Raw genomic sequence first — 17,455 nt, 5'->3', positions numbered from 1 at the left:
TCTACTCATGGCAGAGTGGCAAATCTCACTGTCCACTTAAAGGTCAGCACTGACCCTCCTTTAACCTTGCATCATTTATAATTAAACCCCCACCTTCCAACAGTTTGATTAAAAAGAAACAACAGAATGGGAGCGAGAGCAGTGATAATGCTTAAGCCTAGAGAAAATACCAAAGTATCAGGCAGATGTCTACTTCTCAGCCTTTCTTCCTGTTACCTCAGTGTCTTACCTAAATGTTAATCAAAGCTTGTCACAACTGATGGATGACTTTATCACTAAAGAGCAGAGGCCAGTCAAAGGTGGAGCACAGGTTTTTATTGCTTTTGAAATGACTCCTTATGCTTTGTACAGAAAAGGGAACAGAGCACTTCTCTTGTTTCAAACCAATTAGACTAATCCCTCAGCCTCGGCTTATGGGCTGAAATGAAAAGGGCTTTTAGGATTTTCTAACAAAGAATGCTGCATGACGTTCTTTCCGTCCTCATGTGGTCACCACTACACACAATTCCATGGACAGGTATACACAATCAAAATCTCACCTTGCACGCAAACACACACCTCATGTGTCACCTTTAGACACTGAACATGGTTGCCATGTGTTTTTCTTACATTTTAAGCAGCTCAGTGGGGGCTGAGTGTTGGTGGAGCTGGCTGTGGCTGATTCATGCCTGAGTCACCACCGCCAAACACCTGAGGGATGGAGGAACGATGCTGCATCCTGAACAGACACATACTTGAATGGAATGGACCTAGGGGAACAGGCATGAATCTGTGTGTCCAGCAGCCAGACTATCTCACTTGGAGCAGCAGCATCACCGAAGGCTCTGAATATGTCTGAGGCATGAACACACCAATGCTAAGATTTGTTCAACAATAATATTTTTGTTTTTGTCTCAGGTCCCCTGTCAGCAGACTATCCTATCAGTGATGGAGTCAATAATTAAGACATATGTATAGTAGGTGCTTTAACATCCAGCCTTTACTAATTCACTCATGTAGTCAGGCTTCTTAGTAAATGGCAGTGCAACAACTGATCAAATTACCAGCTTTACTTAGTCTTTCATTGAAATTGCTTCTGGAGGGATTTAGGATAGGGAGAATGGGCTCCTTCGGAGGACAGAAGAATAGGGAAAGAACTATTGTTGAGCATTTGATGTGCATGTAGATCACAAAAAGTGTCACAAATGCGACGGGAATTCACATGAACAATAGGATGCGTGGAAAAGAATAAAAAGGTTTTCGCTTGAGGGCAGGACAAGTTCAAAAGTATTTATCATAAGAAAAGAATAGGATCTTCCCATTACTTTTACGTACAGATATTTAAAAGCTTATTAAAGGATTCCACATATAGAGAATCACCTGCAACAGCTTTGGAACTGCACTTTTATCCCAGCACATAATTGCGACCAAATTGCAATAATTGTGCCAATTAAAGTAATCCTGAATGAAGAGAGTGTCATCTTAATGTTTCAGTACTTGGATTAGGAGTCTCTCTCTAATTAAGACTGAATTGCCTGGCTACATATTCATTGAAAGTGCGATTAGTGCAAGCAGAAAAAGTTTTGAAGTGTCCGAGAAGAGTCTGGTTCTTGTCACGGCTATGAAAGGGGGATTGGTTTGTGCATAATTGTTTTACAATTGTTGTTTTACAAACAAATACTGGCAAACACAGAGACACTGCAATGAGCAACGCTTCCAAAAGACCACTTCTTTACCTGACAACAATTTGTCTGCTGTGTTCTGCTTCCTGCACTCTGTGTGTCAGTGTGCACATATGTGTGTTTGTTGAACCCAGCCTGCATCTCAGGGCCTGATTAATTACACTGATTCTCAGAGGAGTTGAGGGTGGCATATGTTCATGCACTGGTGTGAGAGCTAGGTGTGTGTGCGTTCGTCAATATTGTGTGTATGTATACATGTGTTGCATGTGTACCCCACACTCATTTTAGTATGATCTGAAGTAACTGTTTGCAAATGTTCAAACACAAAAGTTTGTAGTTGCAAGTAGTGTTTATATAATTTGTTTATTACAGTTACAACATGCAGGTACTTTACCACAACTAAAGTGTCTATATGTGTTTCTATAAGTGCATGAAATGCAATAGTTTGTGTGTATGTATGTGTGGATGTGTGTAATGAACACAATGTTCAGGTGCAGTGCCAGAAACACACTCCTGCATGTGGCGGGGGCATCCTGGCACAGACAGGGCACCAGATGTCACAGCAGTGCAGGAACCTGCTCAGTGGACCACTGACACTTTTTTTCTACAGCTGAAAATGCGATCTGGGCATTGAAGAAAATACTCTCAGAAGGGACCACCGTCATACATCATAAAGTCCAAATATGTTTACCCTTTAATATTGAACTACAGTACTTCAGTTCATTAGAGATAATGACAGATACGGTTATAGGATGTCTACAGCATTCATGAAGTTGCATCCAGACATGCAGGATTCTGCATAACTGACTAAAGTATTTAATATTTAATGTATCAACACAGATCAAACAACTTTATAAAAGATAATGAGCATGTGTACTATGTGTACATGCAGAATTTAATAAAGTAAAAAAAAGTGAGTAGACTTCCAAAAATATAGTAAACAACCAATGTATCCAACAGAAAAGTTTGAACAGCATCCAGAAGCCGTACTTGCTCTTTCATTCAAGTTACTTTATAATAGGGCTTCCACTAAATAGGCAAATGTAATGAGTCTAAATAACATCAAGCAAATAAACATACAAAGTGCCATTAACACTCTTGGGAAATGGCAGGGCTCCCTTAAAGCAATAACCATAAAGCAGGAAAGAGCTAGGTTAGCTACAGTCATTAAATTACTAATGGCTGGAAAAAAAAATAGAAACAAGGACAACGGACTCATGAGAAAAGATGACATGAAAGAAATAAAAGAAATAGCTAAAAATCATCACTAAGTCACACGGCTGTACAATTTAAATATAAATGAATATTTTTGTTTGGTGGTGATCAAAAAAAAAACCAGCATTGAAAATATGGATTTGTTGACTATAACAAGAGGTTCATTCCAAACATTTTTATGTTTTCTATGTAACGTCAATGCTAAGTAGGTCATGACGTGAGGTCAGTGTAACAAATACTCTGTGCGTGAAAACTTGACTGCTCTGAGCCAATATCTTCTCCAGGCTTGGCCATGTTAAACAGTTTGTTCTCAGCTATCTTCAGTCTGGGCAGGCTCTGCTCTTATCACTAATGATAGAAATCGCTGAGGTTATTAACCGATTACACATTCTCCATCAGATTAGGAAGGCTGTACTGGCCTGCTCCTGCTATGGGAATTAGTGCTTTTTTTACGCCATGTCCTACAATGACACATGTTCTAGACAGGCAAGTTGCTAAAAACAGCTTTCGGCACTTTTGAAAGCGTGTGTTTGTATGAGATATGAGGAAAGGAAGGCAAGTTGTCTTTTTTGTAGGAGTTCATGTACACACCATATAGAGTAGCTATCGCTATTATAACTGTGATGATCTCTATGCTATCAACACATGCCCATGTGCTTAACTAGTGTATACGTTCATTTAGTGGTAATTTAATAACCTAGTAGGGCATATAATCCAAACTGAAAGCCTTACAAGACCTCAGGCAAGTATCAAACCTGTATTTTATTTTTACTGAATGACATCAGAAAACATATTTTGTACCTCAGCTGTATCTATACTAATAGTTTAAATATAAAATACTTCTGATATAATTTATAATGTCGCTAACTTAGCCACAGCAAGTGTTACAAAGAGGAGAGGAAGAACATGCTTCCTTGTGACTGAGATGCACAGCGACAGTTGACCTATAAGGGGCTGACTCACCCCCACGTTCACTTCACCACTAATATATTCACTTAGTAACGCTCAAGGGATGTGCAGTTCCGTTGTAACAAAATGGCTGAGCACAATAACTTGTACACATCAATGCATACTAAAGTAAAGAGAACACGCGTGAGGTCTGAACCCTAGTCAGTTACGTTCACAGAATGAGGCAAAATACATAACATACTTGTCGGAGCTACACACACAAAAAAAGAGATGTGTGCACATGTGCTCTGTATGTGTGTATTCATATGCACTGCTGAAAAAGGAAAGCTAAAAGGAGTAGGTAGCTATCTATTTCTTAAGCAGAGAGACAGTTGAGAGAAAGGGCCTGAGGTTTTGCGGGGTCAGTCAAGTGCTCATCCATCGCTACTGGAAAAAGGCAGACTAAGTCATCCAGAACAAAAATGGGACCGAAAGAGCCACAGATCATATGAAAGAGGAAGAAAAGTGCAGAGAGAGAGAAAAAGATACAGAGACGAAAGCCTGAGTCTTATCAGCGGAAGATTAGCTCAAGAGATAAGGCCTCTAGGCAAGGCGCTGTGTTTAGCCTGTTTGAGGCTTCCTGTCATCATCATTAAGGCTTCTTCTCGGACAGCCACTACGAAACAGAGCAGCCATTTGGAAAGACACCCAGTGAAGAGGAAGATAAAGAAAGACAGGACTGTTGGTCAAGAACAAGATGATGGCTATATTAATTCTAATGAGCAGTGTAAGCACAACCTCATGCTGTGGTAAAAAGGACTTGAGTGCAGGACCTTTGTTAGAGGGTTTTTTCACAGTAATTATGGTAGACTATGGACATTTTCTTTAGGGTATCCAGTATCTAGCCAGTATCTATACATAATAACAATATATAAAGAAGAAGTGAAGTGACAAATGTTTGTCGTTACATTTACAATGATAATAGCTACAAAGCTTAATATCCAGCTAAATAATCAAATTACAGCCAGACTGAGATTCTTCTCATGGAATAGTCTACCCTCCACTCATCTATACACATCCCATTTAAGACTTAAATACAAAAAATGGAAGGTAATGCCTATTGTCCTCTAAAAATCAAACAGCAAAAACCCACTTTAATGAGGCAGTGGTTTGGTTTGAGATGGGGGAGGGAGAGCTGTCTGCTGAATCTAACTGGCTGACTGGCTGACAATAACGGTCCGTGACACTTTCCTGCCGCAGGAGTCGTGGGCAATGGTGTATTGTGACAGAGTGCAACCTTTAAAGGCCAACAACTGATGCGCAACAGCATCCAAACACAGCAATTCAAACTGTGTCGGCATACTCTTGTCTACAGTGAGCACACCTAAAAGAATTCATGACAATGCACATACAAAGGCATGAACATTCACACGCATGTTTATACACGCAGAGACCTTCTGTTTGCTGCTCAAATATTTATATTTGAAACTAAACTGTCTTTTCTCCAGTTTTAGGGAAATTTATCCGTACATCAAACAAGGAAAGCCCAAGCTATAATACAGACATCAACTGCCTTGTACATTATGATCGATTACAAAATCTGTCTGTCAAATGCCAATTAGTGTTGCACTCAGTGCCACTGGCAGAAAATTTGCTCTAATATATCCCACACAGAAAACAAAATCATCTACTGCCACCTGCTGGTTAAATGAACTTAAAGTAGTTCTTTACTTAGTTCAACACTGAGATTGTTACTTCAGGGAGGAGTTATTGTTTCACTGACAGAAGCTCTGGCACATGGCTAAATAATTATGACTTCATGAAAATTAATTTGCCAAGTAAAGAAGACGAAGACTTCAATAGGGTTAAGGTGTCAACAGAAAGCTAACAATAAACATATGCATTAACATAACAGAGTCAGAAAGGGAACTGTACAAAAAAATGGAAAAAGTAAAGATAAAAAAAAAGAATGTAAGGAAGGTGAGAAAGAATTAAATAAAAAGTAAAATGCAGGTCACATCATGCATAGGTTGCAGAGAATATATGAGTGTGTTTTTGGTGTGTATGTACCTCTCATAAATGGTCTTAAGAGTAACCTGGTCAGACACTCCGTCAGTTTCTTCCAGATAAAGGATAATCCACGATGTCCGGTAAGGCCACTCTTCTGTCAGGTTGATCCATGATGCTAGCCGATCCCAGTGGAAAAGGATCTGATTGGCCCGTAACAGACGACCTATCAACAACGGAGAAGACGAGTTGTGACTTTAGAGTTCAGTGTTCTTATTATCTTCCTCAGATAATAAACATTTAAGACTTTTCCATACTTCTGATGGTCACTCTCAGTTAATAACATGTCCGATGTCACATGTTATATTTAAATGAATGAATGAGCAGCATATTTGATATGTAACACATTATTGTTCACATCTCACAAAATCAGTGCAGACTGGTCTACATCAATTGTCTGCTGTCTAGTCTGGAAGTTGAGTCATGTTAACTGGAATTTATTGTCCAGTCATTGGGAGCTACAGTAACAATAACAACTCCTACTACCCCTCATCACAGAAATTGATCGGGTTTGACCCCCAAGTGGTTGTATGAAATGGTACTAATCTTCCTGAGCAGCATGAAAAAGGGGAGACAAATTGTGCCCGAGCCCCCCCCGATTGAGAAATGCGTTTTCCACCTGAACATAAATTGCTCACAGCCCTCTCAAACCATTTATCATCCAAATTGGTCAGGTAAAGGTGGTCTATCTTTTGTCTCATGGTCATGTCCGTGAAGTGTAACTGATTTTCCTGTGCTTTCTGAGGGATCATGTCCACTTTGTGGCTATTGACGGTGCATTTCAGGCGTATGTCTTTGTTAAAGGTGGTGTTCAAGGAAGGAATGGTTTATTCTTCACCTGTGATAGAAACAATGTTAAGCAGTCGCCTCATGGTCTGTGGGCTTATGTCACTGAACCAGTCCTCAGTCACCAGCAGCTTGGTCAAGTCAAAGGACATCTGCCTGGTAATGGTCCTCTGCATCTGGCGACGTCGGTATGTGTCCTTTAAGCAGATTAAAATTGTACAAAGGCAAACAGAAACTCACGTTAGCATTAAGTACAAATCTCAAAATGTATAATATTCAAGGATGGTGCTAAGCACTAAGTGACAGTGTTTGAAAATTTTAGTGAAACTGTTATAATTTTCATGAAAGACATGATTTCACATTGTCAAGCTATACAATTTTCAGCCAAATGAATGAATGGACAGATTTCAACCACTATCCATGTTAAATAGGATTTTAACATGGATAGCTGAGTTACTGTATATATTTCAGGGATTATTGGTTTCTCATTCTATATGAAGCTGCGTATTTTTAAGCATATCAACTATATAACTTATTGAGTAGCATTAAATGACTATCAACGTTACATAGCAAAAGAGTGTGAGGGAAACTGAATAAAAGCTATGTTCATATCATTTTCTCATGAGCAAAACACATACTTTTCTGTGACTGTAAATAAAAATCAAAGAGCCGCTATCTAAAGCTGAACAGTCATGACACACAGACAAGCTATTGACACAGATCTACCGGAGAACATCTGTGATGATATCAGACAGCTGCCGTGGTCATGAGCCAAGGCAAGGCTTTTGGTTAACTTTGAAGTTGGGATGCTAGTCTCATGACCTCTTTCTCAGAAAGATGGAACATATGGTCACCAATCAGTCAGATGTCTATCACAGAGAAAGTCCTACTTTACAGCTTTACTGGTGATTGTTTTTGTATTTGCTTGCTAATACATAGTTTACTACCAGGATGAAAAAATATCTTGGAAGGATTAAAAATTTGAATGCTAAATTTCAGATAACAACTGTTTTCCTTGGTGAAGGTGAATTCTTTTTTAATTGAGATTGTACACATAATCATAATGTCAGCCACAACTTGAGAAAACAAATGAAAATGGAGAGGCATTAATTTGTTTCTTCTTCTGCCCTCATTTAATCTGCACTTGTAGAAAGAGGGCCCTCCTGCCAAGAGCTTGCTAGAGGCAGAGGGCAAATAAAGAGCATGCAGCCTAGATACAAAAGGGCCAACACCAATAATTGAGGGTACTAGATAAACCCGAAGTACCAACAAATGTCAAACAAACAAACAAACAAACAAAAGAAGAAGGAGGGGGATAGTGGAAAGCTCTCACGGGTGGGGGGAGCATCAGCGAGAGTAGTAGAGTCACTTAGCCTCCTGCCAGCAGACCTGGTGCCAGTGTTTTGTCACAGGGACCCACTGCTGCTAGGCCTTGTCATTAGGCTGTGGCAACGCAGCAGGAAGGATAAACAGCCATTACATCAATTGCACCAGGAACCTTGGCCGCACACCGAGCACCTTTCTCTTTTCAGATCTGTGCTTCCTTGTGTCCTCTGGCCTCTAAGCTGCCTGCCAACATTACGCCTGTGCTGACCACCCCCTTAAGGGAGGAAGCTGAATAAACAGAGCAGTGTCTTTCTCAACCAGCAACACTAACCTTGTGTTTTATATTGATGTTGTGGTAAAGGGTTTAATTTTGTTGTGATTAATGTCAAGACATCGATCATTATTTCCAGCTGTAGAATATTTTTAGATAACATGAGTGTTGTGGGAATAGGGATGGTGGGAAAGGAAACTAAATACATCTGTTTCCATTTTATTGTTATATCAAAAGCTTCTTTGCAATTTGTTATTATTGCTGGCTTTTTTGATTTGGTTGTTATGGGTCAGGGTGGGGTGTTAGCTATGGACATTTACAGTAAAAAGCAGAACAAATGTACACTGCTTGTTTCTTGGTCTTATAATATTATGGTCGAATTAAATATAATCTACTACTCTTGGACTTGTACTTCTAATTGTCTATTAATATTAGCATTCTCCCACCTAAATCTCATGTAAGCAGCAAGATGTGTCTCTAAACTGTCTCTCACAGGGTTGCTTGTATGTGCATCATGGTGAGGTCAGAAACCACTGATGTGGGGCTGAAAACTTTTACAAAACACTATAGGCATCATTGGCCAATGCAAAGCAAGTTGACTTGAAAGGCTGTTACCCTGCGGTTAAGGGCATTCTTGCTACCAAACTTGGCTTGGCCTGGTCCCAAACTGTTCTGCGATATTTTTCTGTCCATGTCTTCATGCCATCCTGCAGGGACAAAAGAAGACACACAGGAGAATTGCAGCAGAACAAACAAAATAAACCAAACATTGGATGGCTGAATTCAAAAGAAACAACAGCTTCTGGACCTATCGATCCATATCTAAAATACAGTGTAAATCTCCATATATACATATGCATATCAAAATGTTTTTCCCTTGTCACTTACCCTCAGTGTGCAGCCCCTCTCCATTGGTGGGCGCTGCCGTGCAAAGCTTCTTGGCTGTACTAAGGCCTCTGCTGTTGAGGAATACTGGCAAGTGAACGATGTTCCTCATGTAATCATGGCCATTAATGTTTGAGTCTCTTAACACACTGTTGAGATTTTGGTTGATAGCTTTGATGATAATATGGGGGTCGCTCGCAAAAATGGAGATAAAAGGGCCTTTAGAGAAAAGCACCCTCACCTAGAATGAAAAAGGAACCATACATACGTTTGAAAAAGACCTTTTACAATCACCTTTTTTGTTTGTTGTATGTTCCATGTGTTTTTCTAAATATACAGTATGTTCAGTATAGTTTGGAATGAAAAAAAGGAACTAGAGGGTTTTGAACCTTGACTTGATTTGATTTCCTCATGAAATGTGTAACTCGGAACACTACTTCTATGTCTACTTCTTACATGTGAATATAGGTAACTTACAATGTAAAAAATAAACAACAGCTAAAAGTAACAGAGATCTACAGCACTTAAAATGAATCACTCCTGTGAGAGCTGACTGTCCACAGCACATGGTGCTGGGGATTTCCATGCTAACTGTTGGACACTGTTCAAGTGTCACAAGACAATCATTTGTGCAACATGCATATGTGATTTGTTAACCCCAGTCCACATCCAAAACCTACAGCACCATCCAATAAGGCACTCAATAGAATATCTACATCTTTAATGCACATTATCTTGTATATGTGAAGTACATAGAAGCAAGGTTGAATTTACTCATTTACATTAACTACACAAACTGAATTTAATGGAGCTATGACTGAATTTCCTTGAACAGAAGTGACTTGGAGGTGCTTGCAGAGATGAAAAGATTGCATTAGCACACAGGAGGCTGCCATATTCTTTGGGATTACTTCACCAAATAATAACATTTGGCTAAAAGAAATTATATTACTGCAGCTGGGAGGAAGAATATATACTTGGAGGCAAGCTGAGGCAGCTGGGAACACCAGGGTGGCTGTGTTGCACAAAGATGTGTGTACAGGTGAAAGATCCATTTAAAGGTGAGGCCACATGGCAGCTGCTTTACAAAAATCTGTCATGGATATAAATTTATGTACTTAAGTGACATATGCTATTACTTGGGAGGAAGCTGCGCCCATTATGCATGAATCCACTACACAAGCACAGACAAACACACACCGTGTCCAACATCTGCAGCACTTTGTCCTGCTCACAGGCGTCCAGTCCGTCGATGATCACAGCCATACGTGTCTGGTTCTGGGTGAAGCAATCAATAGTTTTGGCCATTTTTGACATTAGTTCCACTTCCTGTTTCAGAACCTGGTGAGACATTAGGGGGAAATATATATATATATATATATATAAAACTTAAAATGTCCTTACAAATTCTATGTCATTCGGGACATGGCATTTCGATGGTAACTCGAGCAAGGTTTTAAAAAATATTATTATTTTTTAAATGTGAGAGAGAAAACAGACTGGGTTAGAAACTAAAACTTAACTTCAAAATCAAATAGAAAACACTTTTCCATTAATTCTTAATTGGAAGCAATGACCAAAGTGCAATAGTCTACCTTCATAAAGCCTTCACTCTTGAGTTTGTGCAAATTGTTGGCAGCACCGTGCAGGCGTTTCCTCTGGGAGTTGAGGACAGAGTCAGCCACCTGCCACCAGGTCCTACAGTTGAGCAATAAGGCAAGGCCCACCACGCCGGCCATAGCTATTAGCACTGCATTTACTGTCAAGTTTTCAGAGTCCACCTGCAAAATAACAGCATAGAAACTGATTAAAGTGGCCTATTGGTTAGAATGCATACTGTTTAGAAAGGTTCAGTAGCTCACTGATTTTACTAACCTTAAAAATAGCCAACAGTGCCACACCAGTGATCAGGCATCCAACTGTCAAGGCAAAGAGCACGAAGGAGGGAACACAACAAGTTTTCTTCCACTTCTTACCTGAGGTAAGTGAGAAATGTACAGTAGAGTGATGTTTTTCTACACAGTGAGGCATTGTGACTCTCTTCACACACTCATACAGTTTGAGAGGGGATACAGTTAATGACAAAAACATTGGCTAAACTGTTGGTTTCAAGCACTGGCAATTCCCAACAATTTAATTCTGTAGTGGATAAAATGATTACTAATTTAAAAAAGACTTGTTTAAGGGAACTGATTTGCAATGCTAATAAATAAGAATATAACACAAAGTATATGATGACAGTGTCATTATATGAGGCAACAAGTTGTACTTAATTTTCTGTCACCAATTCAAATTCACTATCAAATATGTCAATTTGTCAACTATTTGCTAATAATTGTTTAACCTGGAAATCAGAAACATTATTTTCAGTCCTAGTACCAGGCTTTGTGTAGGCTGGCGGGGAGGTCATAACATAACTAACAAAGCCAAAGACAGCGACGTCACCTTGGTTTTCACCATTCTTGAAAACTCTGAAGAGCCTGGTGGCCATGAAGCCAAACTCCCTCTCACAGGCATCTGAGAGTGTCGCAATCATCTCAGCCATAGAGGTCTCCCCTCCAACACTGGACAGGCGATTATAATCTGTGAACAAGAACCTGTGTGACGTGTGAGAGAGACAATAGACTGATGGGTATAATGGTTTACAATGACTGTAGTGTCACAATACAGTTGTGTAATATTATTAAATACATTACATATATATATATATATATATATATATATATATATATATATATATATATGTATATGTATATGTGTGTGTGTGTATATATATATATATATATATATATATATATATATATATATATATATATATATATATATACATACACACACACACACATATATATATATATATATATATATATATATATATATATATATATATATATATATATATATATATATATATATATATATATTACACTAAATAAATATTTAGTGTTGGACAAATAAATATTGTATTATTCCAGAAAAATTCTGTAGACTGTAGTGAATCTATTTCTGTGCTTGTGCCTGTCTGTCACTATCACCTGACAGGCAGAGCACGAGTGGTCTGCTCAGGAAGTTCAGGAGGGTTGACAAACATCAGTTTGAGCAGTAGTTCCAGGTAACCAACTTGGCGGGCTAGACGGGTGCTGATGACCCAGGCCCACTTCCAGCTCTCCCTCTCACGGCGACTTCCAAAGTAGACCAAAACTACAGACAGTAAAAGAGGTTTTTGATTACAAACAATGCAATTGTATTTGCATTTTAGTTACATTTTTATCTTAAATTCTCTTTTATTACCCTTAAATAATGAAGGCTTTATGATGTTTCAATTGTATAATAGCACCCTTTAGTGAGTGAAGCAGTTTCTAAGCATTAGTTTGTATAAATAAATAGTGAGATAGTAGTATAGTAGTTTGTGGTAAAAATTGGATAATAGATAATAGTTTTGATTACTTTTTAAATTATTTCAGGTGCCATTGTTGTAGCTTAATACCATTTTAATTAACTTTAGCAACAAATGGCCCAACATGGGAAGGATAGATTTCCAATATACAAAGTACATGTGCCCTTGAGTGGTTCATCAAAAAAACAAAAGTTAAATTTTTTTAACCATACAAACTTGTTCATTTTATACTACACTGTTGTTGTTCATCGATGTGGGCTTTTCAATGGCCAATGAGAGAATTAATTAAGGTTTAACCTAAATGAACACTTGATGAATAATGTAAATATGTGAATTATTTTTTAAATAGCAAACAAAATTAAATTAGAACCAGATTTTGTTTAATTTATATATAGATTTTTTATATTTGTAAAGCAGCAAGATGAATAAACTACTGTATTTTTAAATCATTAAATACACTCAGTTGGGTAAAAATAGTTCAAACTAAAACTCTATTAAATCCTCCCTTCATTATGGGTACAATGTTCGGTCTTTGTTGATATAAGATGATGGACTTGTATGATTCACATGTGAAATAATTATAAGGGTGTAGTGATTGTTGCTGTTCAATTTTGTTGCTTTCTACTAACAGGGGGTTTTACTATTTATTTTACCACATCTGTATAATGAAGTTAGTCTAAGTGCAGAAACACTTCTCTGTTTAACACAGTACAGTTTAAAAGCAGCATCTTCCACAATGATCATACAATTGAATCAACTCCTCTATAACTGTTTCAAATTGAGCAATATCACCTTTATGAAGTCAGGATTTATTATAGGATTATTGGATTAGACTGACTTAGTTTTACATGTACGTTTTCCTAATAAAATGATAACTGAGAATTTATTAATTTCTGCAACATTAAAAGGGGGTATAGGTATAGATTCTATTATCTTTTAAAGAGGAGGCTTGCTCTTTGGAGCAGGGCAAATGAAAACATGATTTAATACTTTTCGAGGTCATCTGTGTGCTCACCAAAAAAGATGTAAAGGAGAGCGAGGAGGCTGAGGGAGACAGCAATTGCCAACTTCGGATCAACAGTAAAGCCCAGAACAGCAGCCACTGAGCCACAGAGCAACAATGTGAGGAAGACCACCAGCCATGAGAACACGAACAATGGCTCTATCTGCTGGCCGGCAAATGTCTTCATCTCATCTGATGGACAAGGGCAGAGAGAAGAAAAGGAAAAGTCAGAACAGTTTAGTTGTTAAAGGAACTGAAAAAAGGCATCGTTTAAATAGCAAGTTTCTACATTTCTATTATTTTTTTCTTCATATAAACTGGATTTGTGATCTTGTGAGATAACATACCCTCCAGTTTCTTAAGAAGGAAAGACTTTCCACTACCCCACTGAGCATACAGGCCAACACAGATAGGTGGCTGCATGGTGGGCTCGCTCAAGATGTCTGCTAAAGCGCTGCTATACAGGTCATAACCCAACATGTCTCCATCTGACTCAGAGGGGGAGAGGTGCTCTGAGAGGAAAAAAGAAAGTAGGAAATGTAAAAAGATAACAGCGCAAATAAATATGACAGAATAAAACGTAAAGCTGTACCAACAGCCAGGCAACACTATATGGTTTTGCAATCTTTGAGACGTACTGGCTCCAAAAATCTGTGTGAGGATGCTTTTCTGATGGGTACAGTCAATGTTGTATGGTGTCTCTCCAGCTTTGTTTGGACGGTACAGGAGGCGGCCGTCTTTAGGGTTTCTTAGCAGCAGCTCAGCCAATTTTCGACTTCGTCCTCTGATGGCAATATGGAGAGGCGTGTCTCCTTTCTGCATGAAGAAAAACACTCATTTATAAACACTCAAAAAATGCTCAAAGGAGCTGGTATGATGTAGTTTTTCAGTACAAGCATGAGTTATAGACAAGTTTTAAACAGTACCTTGTCAACTGCAGACACCTTTGCTCCTTTATCAAGCAGCAGTTCGACTATTTCTATGTTCCTCATTTTTGTAGCTTTGATGAGTGGGGTCTCTCCCTCCTACAATTATAGCAAATTAAAACAGTGTAAGATGTCATTACAATGCAGTAGATGAGAAATCAACATTAATAGTTACAAAATAAAGAGAAAAAAATCACAAATATAGGAAATTTGCCAAGAAAACAAGTGAGTGAATGTGCTGTACCTTGGTGCAGCTCTCGGTGTCAGGGTTACACTGCAGGATGTCTCTCACCATCGTAGCGTTGCCTTTCTCCACAGCCCAATAGAGGGCAGTCTTTCCATCCTGATAAAGGACAAAGCAAAGAAAGATTGTCTACCCTAGAAATATAAATTGTGTCCAAAATACAAAGAGCAGATATGTGTTGTTCAAATGCCATATGTTAGAGTACAGTGGTAGTTGCATAATTTCAAAAATTAAGCACAGAATGTCAGTATGTCTGTTTATATAGCATTAATATATTTGTGTAGTTCTTAACTCCGGAGTAAATTACATTTTACCAATAAACATGAGCTAAATAAACTGTATTGAGTTGCAGTGACATTTCATAAAGACAACATAAGAGGGCCTCCTGCCTGCTTTCAAACATCAATAAGGCAACCAAGATTGTGGGAGAGGAGGGCCTACCTGGCCCCTGACGTCAATATCAGCGTATTTATTTAGCAGAGCTCGGACTATCTCCACATGACCTCCTCGCACTGCTCCAATCAGCACTGTTTCTCCGCTCTAAGAAAGATAAAACAGACAGAGGAAGACAAGAATTAAATTTGATTCACATTGCATAGCAACCTTTTTACAACATCCCACTGATTTTAAACAGCAGGCTGGTAACAGTAAGGAGCCCTCACCCTGTCTGGGATATTGACATAGGTGCCAGCATCGAGCAGGTCCTGTAAAATCTCTGTGTGCCCCTCCTTGGCAGCAATGGCCAGGGCTGTGTTGCCATCCTTGTCTGTCATGTTGACATTTGGGTTCCTCTTCAGCAGCTCTTTGACAACTTCAGAGTAGCCGCCTTTCACAGCTACAATCAGAGCCGTCATCGAGTTCTAAAAACACACACAGATGTCACTTGCACATTTGAGGGTCATTCTAACTACCATTTTAGTATTATACAAGTTTTGCTATTCTTGACTGGTTGTAAAAATATTGGCTGGTATTCTTGAATAAGACACTGATCCTGCTGTTCTGGGCTTTACTGTTGATTCGAAGTTGGCAATTGCTGTCTCCCTCAGCCTCCTCGCCCTCATTTACATCTTTTTTGGTCAGGTGAGCACCTTGCATGGTCAGCCACCGTCATTAGTGTTTGAGTGTGTTTGAGAATTGGTGAATGAGAAGCAACATTGTAATGTACTTCAGATAAGTATAATATAAGCAGACATTTTACTATAAATGTTATTTATAAACTATTGCAAATTTATTGTAGATTGTACATTTTATTTAGCAAACCCAGTATCTAATATATTTTTTCAGGCACCAGAGTCTCTTATTTACAAAGGAATGTTTAGTTTGGCAACATTAATTACATTAATTGTTTTGGATGGTATAGACAGTTTGTGTCAGAAGAAGAAGCACAGATGTTCTGCAGCACAGATGCTATCAATTATTTAACACTGCACTTTACTAACACATTTATGATGCTTGGAAATGACACTGCTGAGAACAGGAAGTCATGGCATCTACATGAACCCAAAACACATAAGACTTCCTGGGGAGTTAAACAAGCAGTTAAAAATAATAATTCAAAACTTTAAAGAGATATCAAATAGCCATGACGGTAAAATATGTAATTAAATCTAAATGATAGTATAGATATTGAGATCAAACCTAATAATGAACATGATTAATATGTGATAAAAAGCATTGTTGTATTGCACAACCAGTATCTCAGCTGTTTTGAACTATGACAGATAATGTACAGAAAAAACAAAAACAAATTTATAACTATATTTATAAACTTGAGTATATTTATAACTAATCTGTGTCTGGTTCCTTTCTGTTCTTAGATGTGTGTCTGACTGAAATTAAAAATTCCTTCCAGTATGCTTTAATGTTTTTTCTGACTTACATTTCTTCTTGCTTTGTACCTTATTTGTAAGTTGTGTTAGATAAAACATATGCCAAAAGTGTAAAAATAAATGTAACATTTACTAGTCACATAGTAATAGACAGAAACAGAGAACATACACAACATAAAAAAGGCTCTAATAATTTAAACTTTCAGAGGACTTTTTAGATGATAACTGTCTCTTTTTGATGCTACTGACATTGGGCAAACAACCAATTACAAGTAAACTACAATCTAGGTACCGCTCCCTCCTGGTCCACATCGGCACCATTGGCCAGAAGATGCATCACACTGTCATAGTGGCCCTTCCTGGCCGCCCAGATCAAAGGAGTTGTACCATACTGCAAAAAAAACAAGAAACAGAGTGCATGACACACGTGATAATTTAGTCACTAACAAAGACATTTTAAATAATGGAAACCTAATAAATAAAGCATAAAGAAATTGCATCTTATTAGTGATTAAAAAAGTGAACTCATTAACATCTGTCAGTAAGTTGTTACCTTGTCTGAGCAGTTGACCTTGGCTCCGTACTGCAACAAGAGATGAACAATCTCTGCATGCCCTCGACCTGCTGCCCAGATAATCGGGTAGACGCTGTACTGTTGGGGAAGAGGACAAGGGTGAAGTCATGCTGACAGTAACTAATGATCAGTGTCCTGCCATGACTGAAACAGCAGATGATGGGGTAAGCTTCACACTGGGCAGCTGAAGGGCAGAGGTTGTGGTTATGTTAACATTTCTGTTACACTAAGGTTATGTTTGCTGATAATTATAACTAAAGTTTACCACTTACTTATCAGCTGAAACACTGCATTACATTAACATGAAACCGTCAAAATCAAACATATCAGGTGTACATTTTTTTTAAATTGTCCTGTTCTATTTTTTGAGATTAGACTGAGTT

General features: G+C 38.3%; 1 protein-coding gene across 6 annotated transcripts in view; it reads right to left on the bottom strand.

Annotated features, from left to right (window-relative positions):
- kidins220a (kinase D-interacting substrate 220a) overlaps window positions 1-17,455 on the bottom strand; it is a 40,630-nt gene that overhangs the window by 15,888 nt on the left and 7,287 nt on the right. For all 6 annotated transcript variants that reach the window (XM_067480925.1, XM_067480927.1, XM_067480929.1 and 3 more), the window contains 18 exons: window positions 17,052-17,150; window positions 16,791-16,889; window positions 15,332-15,529; window positions 15,111-15,209; window positions 14,670-14,768; window positions 14,426-14,524; window positions 14,138-14,315; window positions 13,847-14,011; window positions 13,512-13,691; window positions 12,135-12,300; window positions 11,545-11,696; window positions 10,975-11,075; window positions 10,695-10,880; window positions 10,300-10,440; window positions 9,103-9,340; window positions 8,830-8,921; window positions 6,670-6,814; window positions 5,835-5,997 (listed from right to left, as the gene is read on the bottom strand). In XM_067480925.1, coding sequence (XP_067337026.1) covers window positions 5,835-5,997; window positions 6,670-6,814; window positions 8,830-8,921; window positions 9,103-9,340; window positions 10,300-10,440; window positions 10,695-10,880; window positions 10,975-11,075; window positions 11,545-11,696; window positions 12,135-12,300; window positions 13,512-13,691; window positions 13,847-14,011; window positions 14,138-14,315; window positions 14,426-14,524; window positions 14,670-14,768; window positions 15,111-15,209; window positions 15,332-15,529; window positions 16,791-16,889; window positions 17,052-17,150 — 2,600 coding nt within the window. The remainder of the gene's footprint in view (window positions 1-5,834; window positions 5,998-6,669; window positions 6,815-8,829; window positions 8,922-9,102; window positions 9,341-10,299; window positions 10,441-10,694; window positions 10,881-10,974; window positions 11,076-11,544; window positions 11,697-12,134; window positions 12,301-13,511; window positions 13,692-13,846; window positions 14,012-14,137; window positions 14,316-14,425; window positions 14,525-14,669; window positions 14,769-15,110; window positions 15,210-15,331; window positions 15,530-16,790; window positions 16,890-17,051; window positions 17,151-17,455) is intronic.

This window comes from Channa argus, chromosome 16, assembly GCF_033026475.1.
Source record: "Channa argus isolate prfri chromosome 16, Channa argus male v1.0, whole genome shotgun sequence".
In the NCBI taxonomy this organism is placed as follows: domain Eukaryota; kingdom Metazoa; phylum Chordata; class Actinopteri; order Anabantiformes; family Channidae; genus Channa; species Channa argus.
Note: the sequence above shows the minus strand (reverse complement) of the source record. Positions and strands in the feature narration are given on the sequence as shown.